The 9,102-nt window shown below is 57.4% G+C and overlaps 1 protein-coding gene across 1 annotated transcript; it reads left to right on the plus strand.

The window, feature by feature from the left end:
- Positions 1-1,570: 1,570 nt before the first annotated feature.
- Positions 1,571-8,852, plus strand: NKX6-3 (NK6 homeobox 3). The gene is made up of 3 exons (XM_044437365.1): positions 1,571-1,952; positions 6,198-6,367; positions 8,625-8,852. Exons 1-3 carry the CDS (start codon positions 1,571-1,573, stop codon positions 8,850-8,852), a joined length of 780 nt encoding a protein of 259 aa, XP_044293300.1.
- The last annotated feature ends 250 nt before the right edge of the window (positions 8,853-9,102 follow it).

A 9,102-nucleotide genomic window follows, 5' to 3' on the forward strand; every position in this document is an offset into this window, starting at 1 on the left:
AGAGGAGTGTAGTTGGTCTATCAGTCTAAGCAGATAAAAGGTGTTCTGTGCCCCCGACTCGAACCCCCCCCCACACACACACACCCCTTGTGACAGTGCCAGGTCCGGGACCACACCACACTTTCGGCCCAGCCTGATCCTTTCGGGGAGTGCGGAGCAGACTCATCCGGGCAGATGAACCCCCCTGTAATGAGACCTCTGTCTTGCCTGGGTTGAGTCTTGAACGGGGACGATCTGGGTTGATGGCCTCACCTGGATGAGATGAAAAGGAGCTGCAGGACTGGGCACCACCTGATGATGCACCAATTGATGGCCCTTCAGCCCCCACCTCTGGGTGGCAACTCCTGGCACTTTCATGCAGATGTTGAACAGCCTGGGGGACAGAAAAGCGTCCCCCAGTGAGTCCCATAGCAAACCTGCCAGGGACAAAGTGGAATCTTCCACTTTCTGGAGTCAGCCATCCAGCGCAGGGCTGCCAGCTTGCCACCCAGCAGCTTTTCCAGAAGATTCCATGGCCAACGGCAGCCAAAGCTGCCGAGAAGTCCAAGAGATTCAACCAGGTCGCATTCCACGGTCCCTCTCCTGGCAAAGCACCTCCAGCAGGGCGGCCGAGGCAGCATCTGCTCCAAACCGAGCTGCAGCCCCCCAAATGGGTCCGGTTGGAGCATGGAGCTGCCTCGAGCACCTTGCCCAGGCAGGGATACCGGCCAGCTGTTACTCGCTGCCAGGCCCGGGTTCGGCTTTTTAGCAGCGGCCTGGTTATGAGCTGTGTGAGACAACGGCTGCGCACAGGGCTTGTGCTGATTACCTTCCTGGAGGCTGGAAGCACAAGGACCGTGCCCCTCCGTCCCACCGGCCGGCTGCCTCGACGACACACAAAATCCACCGCCCGAAGCTGCCCCCTCAGTTTGCTTCTTTGAGGCACTGCCTCGGTGCTTCCCATCCAAGGTCTCTTCGTTGGACTCACGCAAACATGCAGAGTTTCTGTGTGTGTGTGTGTGTGTGTGAGTGTGTGACGCACACACGCACGCACCCCCCCCCCACTCTATCATCCATCACCCAGCAAGGCGGTGGCAGGCTCCATCCATCCCTCCTCCCGCTCATCCAGCGCCATCCAAGCGTTAAGGTTCTGGTGTTGACCGTCGATCTCTCGAAGGGCAATTTGTCTGGGTGCAGCCAATCCGGGCCCTGCCCTCGGCCAGCCCAATGAGAGCCGGGGACCTGGCACACCAGCCTATCACTGGCCCGCTATTCTAATAAGCCCCATCTTTTTTATCGGAGAGAAGGGAGCTTCTCTTGAAGTTAAACTTGGTGGCCGGCCGGCGTTGGTGACAGGATCCCGGGACACGCGGCGCTGCGAGGCGGGCCGTCCGATGGACTTGGGCTACGGGCGCCTTGGCCGGCGGTGCTGCCCGGGGCCCCAGCCGCCTCAGCAAGGGGCCTGCCCCGTGAGGGTGCCAAGCTGAGCCCCGGGGGTCCCAGTGGGATGGCCCTTCCGATGCGCCGGGCGCCTCTGTGAGTCTGGGAACGGGGCAGGCGTCCACGGCGTGTCCCACGCCAAGAGCCGACTATGGACTCCAACCTGCAAGGGACCTTCCTGCTGAACAGCCCTTCCGTGCCCCCGTTCCCCGAGCTGAAGGCCCCCATGTGCCAGTACTCGGTGCCGAACTCCTTCTACAAGCTCAGCCCCGCCGGGCTCAGCGCCCAGCTGGCGGCAGGCACGCCGCATGGCATCAGCGACATCCTGAGCCGGCCGGTGGCACCTCCGAACGGCAGCCTCTTGTCGGGCTACTCCCACGTTGGCGGATTCAACGGCCTGAGTGCCCAGAGCATTTACTACGGCTCCCAGGTGGGGAGTTTCTCCAAGACGGGCGGCGAGTATGCGGCCAGGGGGAGGAACTGCTGGGCCGACTCAGGGCAGGACTGGCACGGAGGTCGGCCCTGTGGCAACCGTAAGTAGCCGGCAAGGCACAGGTGGCTGAGCGGAGCAGGGCCCTTCGGATGCGTCTGGCAGGTTGCCGGCAGAGGGGCAAAGGTGGGCTGCTGGTCTGGGAGGGGCTGTAAAGAGGAACTGGCAAAGTGCGGTCTGGGCCAGACCTTGTCCCCCAGACTCATGAGCCGATTAGGATGGTGCATTGCTTACCAGGTTGTTTGAACAGGTCTCTGCCCTGCACTGCTTACAATCCAAATGGCAGCCGTGGAGTAGACAAAGCTGGGGGGGGAGGCGTGAGCTGGAGCTGAGTTTGGTGTTAAGTTTCCTTTGAACCAGGAATGAAGAAATTAAGTCAAAGGTTAAGAAAGAGGGTTCTTATGAGGAAAAGGTGGTGTGGGCTGTAGTTAGATCTAGCCTCAGCCATGTGTATGACCCTCAAAAGCCAGGTCTCTGCCCTGAGGAGCTGACAGTCTCAGTTTCCGCAGCATGAGGTGGAGCAGAAGAAAATCAAAGGAGAGCCCAAGCAGTCTGATAGCCTGGAATAGGCACAGATGTCGAGGTGTTGTTAAGGAGCCACAGGCGAAGCCCTCATGTCTAGCCTCGGAGAATCCCTCCATCATTCGCCCCGACCTCCTGGTGTCCCCAAGTCCTTCATGCCACACCCTTCCTCTGAAACAAACCACTGCAGAAGAGAAAAGCCGGAGAGCGGGGTACCTGGACGTCCCCACGGCTGCTCCGAAAGCGGCAGGCATGCCCCAGAGAAGGCGAGGCTCCCCTGAGCCCAGGGAGCGGTTTAGGCTCCGCTCCGCAAAAGTGCCCCTTGGAACGGAGGACGGCGCCAAGCAGCCGGGGACGGCTGATACCGGCTCATAAACAGTGTGCCAGAGGGCAGGAGCAGCTGCAGGGGGCAGGTGGGGACCTGGGTGGAGAGGCAGGCCTGGCACAAGAAAACAGGTTTTCCCGCCCGCCTGGCTGGAGGAGGGGAGCGGGACCCCACCCCAGCCGCTATCGAGGCACCGGGTCCAAATTCTCCTCTGCCTTTGGGGTGCTTCCCCTCCTCCTCGGCCCATGCCAGAATCCCACCCCAGGGACTTTGTTCTGGGAGGCCCCCCTTTGGACTGGCATCGGGGTCAGGGCTTGCTGTGGGGCGGAGGAACGCCCCATCCCCAGCTGGCTTTCACATTTCACCCCCTTTGGTCTGCGGCTGCTCAGCTTTCGGCAGCAGCGGGCACTTAGAAAAGTCGCTTTTGCAACTTCGCTCACACTTGCAGGATGAATGCGGTAGGGCAGGTGTTTGGTTCTGGGTACAAGGGCAGAGCCCCCCCACCCCCAAGAAAGATTCCCCACCACATCACTTGCAGAGAAGAAGCAGGAGGTCCCGGCTGTGAATCTTGTCTCTCTCACAAAGTCACCCACAGGCTGGAGCCGGCCACGTCTGCCTCGGCCTCCCCTCATCCCAGCTCCAACGTGGGGAAAAAGAATGCTGATCTAGCTTGTGTGGGTGTTGTCGAGGCTGCAGCTAAACATCGTGTGTGATGTGAGATGGGTCGCGACAACTCGGACAAATGTGGCCAGGATTGGCTCAGACTGTGCCTGTCCCACATGATGGCGAGTGGGGGTCTTAAGCGTAACTCCAGGAGGGGCACATGGAGGACGACCCCCGTTCTTCGGCTCCCCAAACCCCTTTCCCTCAGATAGGATTGTTTTCAGAACTGAGGTTGAGAAAAATGCTGGGGCCACAGAGAACTGGGGCAAGATTTGGCTCGTCTGATGCACGAGTTGAAAAACGACATCCGTGGAGCACATTTTGATACACAGTGTATTCAGGCGTGCGGGGGCGGGGGGTGGGGGGAGAAGAGAGGAGCAAAACCTTGACTGCCCCATCATGTCCTGTTTGGATTCTTGACTTCCAGGTAGCCAGGTTTAGCCTCCCTCCCCAGTCCAGGTGTGCCTATTCCTGTTCTCTGCAACCTGTTCCTGTGGAAATTAGGAGAGCACCACTTCCTTGCCCCTGAAGCTGGGGGCGGGGGGCAGGGCAGGGGGGCTATTAAATGTGCAGAGCAGAGCTTGCAGGGATGGTGGCAAACTGGACCCAGGTCACAATCTTGGCACACAGATGCAGCTTCCCTTTCTCTAGTGGGGGGGCCTGTGGGTAGTCCGAGAGGAGCGAGGCCAGTGGGGTTGGGAAAGGACGAGGCAAAGGCAGAGCCCCGGTGGGAAGCTGGGCCTGGTCAAGCGGCCGCTGCTTGTCTGCGGGATGATCGTACGTGAAGGTCGGGAGCAGGCGGCTGCTCAGCTCGCCCAAAGCTGCTTGCACCAGTCAGCAGTAAAAACCTGAACAAATGGTCCCGACAGCCAGGAATGCGAGAGGTGGCAGTGCGTTGGGGGACCCTGGGAGAGACAGCCCAGAGCTGGCTGTCCTGTGAACGGGTGGAGGTATAGGATTTGGCCCGAGTCAATGGCTCCAGTCCAGGCACTATCCTACACCAGGCACTGACCATAGGAGAGCCCGCAGACCGGACCCGCCTGGAGTGCCCTTCCCAGCCCTTGGCATGCGGCAGCTCTTTGGGGTTCTTTCCGCACCGGCTGTGCGTCTGGAGTTGCGAGTGAGAGTTCAGCGCCAGGGCTGGTGGGGTTGTCTTTGGGGGCAGGGAGGGGGGGGAGAGGCTCAGCTGGGACATGAGGAATCGTGGCCATCCCTCAGTGCCTCCTCCTCGTGAGCAGGCGTGCAAGACAGCCGAGATCCGCTGGCTGTGTCTCCCACCGGGCAGCAGCACTGCCATGGCTGTCTTTGCTCTGGCTGCCCTGAGAGTTTTGCTGAGGCACATGAGACGGCCCTCAAGGGCTTGCATGAGCAGGACTGTCTCTGGGGTGCTTAACACTGTCAGCAAATATCTTCATTTAACACCCCCCCAAAAATAGTTCTATTCCACAATATGCAGAATGTTCCTTTAATCAGCTGATTAGTTTGAATCTTAATCTTGTCGGTACCCATCACACATCTGCGCATCTTATGCCAGGCTTCCAGGGGCGTCTGAAGTATTCTGGAGGGAGCAGGAAAGGTTTCTACTGGCAGAGGGTTTTCTCAGCCCAGAAACAGAAGCATTTGCTAAAAACGTAAACACTGGTTGGATCGCCAAATTCCCTACAGGTGGGGGCCAGACCTTAAAATGTGAGAGCCAGTGTGACATAGTAGCTTAGATGTGGGACAGGGACTCAAGCAATCTGGGTTCTAGTCCCTGCTCAGCCATGGAGCCCTCTGGGCGACTACAGGCCAGTTCTCAGCCCAGCCTACCTCACAGGGTTGTTGTGGGGATAAGACCAAGAGGCAGGGGAGGAGACTTATGAACATCACTCAGATTTCTTTGGAAAGAAGGACAATGGGATATGGATCTGATAAATAAATATGCCGCACGACGCAGTGGAGCAACAGAAGGCAGTTCTTGCGGATCCACCCTTAAGTCTAAAGGGAGTTGAGTCGTTGAGGCTGAGACATAATGTTAAGTTGGGAAAGGTGCGACGCTGTGCCTTCCCAGGGTCTGCAGCTCGCAGCACAGACGGCGGAGGACACCAAAGCCGTGGCGTGGGCTAAACAGGCAGCGGCTCGAGCCCCTGCCCTGGGATTTTTTCCCCTGTTTATACAGTCTCCCTGAGCTAGGTGCTATGCAGAAGGGAACTAACCCTTCTTATTGTCTTCCTGGAGAGAGTTATTTAAGAGAATTGTGGTGTGCTCTTGCCCCCTGGGAACTCCAGCCTGAGCCAGCACAGTCCAGAAATGGACCTTTGTCCCTCAGCTGCTTTTTGTGAGAAAGGGACCACAGAGACATCGACTAGCTTGAAATAACACAATGACCCACACTCAAAGGCTGTTGTCTGTGCATTGCTGCCGAAATGATGGTTATCGTGGCTCCAGGGAGATGGTCCTCAGATGCTCTGAGGGCATTGAGTGCCAGCCCCAGTATGTATTTCGGATTGGGCCACTGAATGATGCCACACGGCACTGGAGAAACTGGCTTGAAGGGTCACCCCCCGAAGCAGTCTGGCTGCCCTGTTCTGCCCACCCCGAGAGGGATGCCCAGCGCCTGTCCGTGGGCCCTTATGCGCCAGGACGCGCCCCTTAATTTTCTCGCCACTGCGGTGCAGCAAGAGGGGGCGTGGGGGCCGGGGCCGGTGGGGAGCAGGAGAGCTCACCTGCTGGGGCTGCGATGGCGTGCGGGAGGCGGGTGCCCGTCCGTGACCTCGCTGCCCGTCTCCCTCCACACAGCCGCAGGGCCGGTGGGCGACGGCCTCCACAAGAAGAAGCACACGCGGCCCACCTTCACAGGCCACCAGATCTTTGCCTTGGAGAAAACCTTTGAGCAGACCAAATACCTGGCCGGGCCTGAGCGGGCGCGACTGGCTTATTCCCTGGGCATGAGCGAGTCCCAAGTGAAGGTGAGTTCCCCGTGCATGCGCCCCGCCCATGGGGGGCTTGCGCACAGGGAGGCGAGGGCCTTGCCGCGCCATCCCTGGGGCCCCCACCGACTCACGGCTCTTGCGCAGAACCCAGCCTTGGGCCCACACGGTGTGGACCCCAGGTCGCCCCCCCCCTTAGGCAAAAGAGCCATCCGGAGAGGTGGCATCTGGGGCGTGAGACCTACCTGGGAAGGGCCTCCTCTGTGGTGGCGCCCCATCTATGGAATACGCTCCCCAGAGAGGTGTGCCAGGCGCCCACACTTTATTCTTTTCGGCACCAGGCTAAACCTTTTTATTTTCCCTATATTTTAATGTTTAATTGTTATTTTAATGGGGGTTTTATGGGATGATATGATGCTGCATTTTGCTTTATTTATTGTAAGACCGTCCTGAGACTTTTGTAAATAGGACTGTATAGAAAAACGTCTAACAAATAACAATGAATAAATCAGCAGAAAGATGCTGTGGGAAGCACCATGGCCCACAGTCGACCTGTGGGCCCCTGGTGCCCCCCGCCCCGCCGCTTGCTGTTCTGCTGCATCTCAGCAGGAGATTTCTGGCTTTCCTGTTTGCATGTTTTGATGCAGCCATGGGACAGCAGCAATGGTGCAGAGAGGGACCCTAGGGGCATGTGATCTCATAGACCCCCTGAATGTCCCAGGAAGGAAGGAAGGAAGGAAGGACGACAGTTTGGGACTGAGGCTCGAGAGAAGTGATGAAGATGGTTGCCTGCATCTCTTTACTGCTGACAGGGCAGCGCTCCATCTTTGGTGATGCCAGACGTGGCTCGGGAAGAGGGCTTTGCTGGCGCCTGAGATGGATGCAGGAGCGCCTGGACACCTCGCTGTGGTCCAGCAAAGATGCTGTCTATCCTCCTGCACAACCGTCTCAAGGCAAAACCACTCGGGAGTCCAAGGTGGCCTGTTGACACACTTTAGTGGCTCGTCACATTTTCAGGGCCACGAGCTTGCGAAGAAGAGTCGCCTGGGCTGTGCCCTTAATAGCAGAAATAGCCGTTTCAGAAATAGCTACTGGGAAGAATCCCTTGACCAGCAGCTCCTCTGCCCCCTAACATCACGATCCTGTTAAAAGCACAGGACGCCGGGGCAAGGGGGAAGGTTGGCCACCATACCCTTCGGACGTGACGGGAGCATGCCTGTCCGGAAAGCCGCCACCGCTAATCAAACTGAGCCGAGCCTCAAGCTTCCCCGACAGCCGCCGCCTTCTAAGGTTCCTGTCTGCTTCCAAAGCAAAGTTATTAGCACACCCAAATAGACGAAGTGGCAGGTTTACTCTAGTTTTGAAATATGATGATAATCGGCTGTCTAGAAGTTCAGCAATTAATAGTACTTTATTGATTTGTTATTATTTTAGGACATTGGGTGTTTTTTAAAAATTATGATTATAGAAACATCTGAGCCATTTTTTCCCCCAAAAGAATGAGTGCCTAGCTAAACAAATTAAGGCTGCTACTAATTAAAGAAATCTTAGTCGATTAATCCTGTGGCTTTTAGTCAATAGATTCATTAAATGAGCAAATTTGCATATGCTTGCATCTGCTTATTAGAATCGTTCTGAAGTGACTAAATGCATATTTTGCTTTGAGGCAATGCCCCAATTTAAAACCACCAGGATATCTTAGAAGAAGCACCCTTTTGTGTACGAGGTGGAAGAAGCGTTCTCGCTTCCAAGAGGGGAATCTGCAGCTGGTAGTTTTTGTATGAAGTATAATTAACTTTTTAAAAAATCATCTGCTGCCTAGTTAATTGTGGAGGGGCACTATTTTAGTTATCTAAAGGTTTTGATTGATTATGTCACTGATTTAAATCCGGGCTGTGGAACCGCAGGCGTTTCCCCCCATAGTCTTCGGGATTTTGTGCCACTTCCCCCAAGTCTAACGGGGTTGGTTGAACTGCTGCAGCTAAACACCCGTATGCAAAGACCTGGGTCAGGGTGTTCCCCAGCGGGGAGGGATATCCTGCAACCCACAGTGCGGCAGCTACTTTCCCCCTGCAGCCAGGTGCTCGTGCCTTGAACAGCTGTGCACCCAAGGGACGTGCCTGCGGGTTGACATTTCCCCCTGGTGTGAGGATGCAAGAGTGAGGCAGTCCTCCCCAGCTGAAGAATTTCTGCTTGGCTCCCGGCTGCTTGAGGCACGGGAGTGATGCTGGGGAGTGACACGGGTCGGGAGGCACAGCTGGCACGAGGCACCCCTGACCGATTGCATCCTCCCCAGGTGTGGTTCCAGAACCGGCGCACCAAATGGAGGAAGAAGAGCGCTCTGGAGCCTTCTTCGTCCTCTCCCCGCGCAGGGGCTGGGGCAGGGGAGCGCTCCGTCTCTGACGAGGATGATGAATACAACAAGCCCCTCGACCCCGACTCGGACGACGAGAAGATCCGCCTGCTTTTGCGCAAACACCGGGCGGCCTTCTCCGTTCTGGGCCTGGGCTCCCACAGTGGCTGAGCAGCGGGGAACCCTCTGCTGCCCACCGCCCAGAATGGATGGAGGCTGAACCAGACTCGAGGGGCTTGTGGTGAGGGTTGGGGAGAAGGTCTGCGGCAGCAGGGGGCCCTCGCTAAGCAAGGAGGCACTACAAGAAGAGGGGGTGGCGTTGGCACCGCCAGACTCAAACCAGACGCTGGGCTCCACATTCTGGGCTGAGCCTGGAGAGCTGACAGCTCTCTGGACAGCACCTTCGTAGCTGCATGCAAAG

The sequence above is a fragment of the Varanus komodoensis genome, unplaced genomic scaffold, assembly GCF_004798865.1.
Source record: "Varanus komodoensis strain SLA01 unplaced genomic scaffold, ASM479886v1 scaffold30, whole genome shotgun sequence".
NCBI lineage: Eukaryota > Metazoa > Chordata > Lepidosauria > Squamata > Varanidae > Varanus > Varanus komodoensis.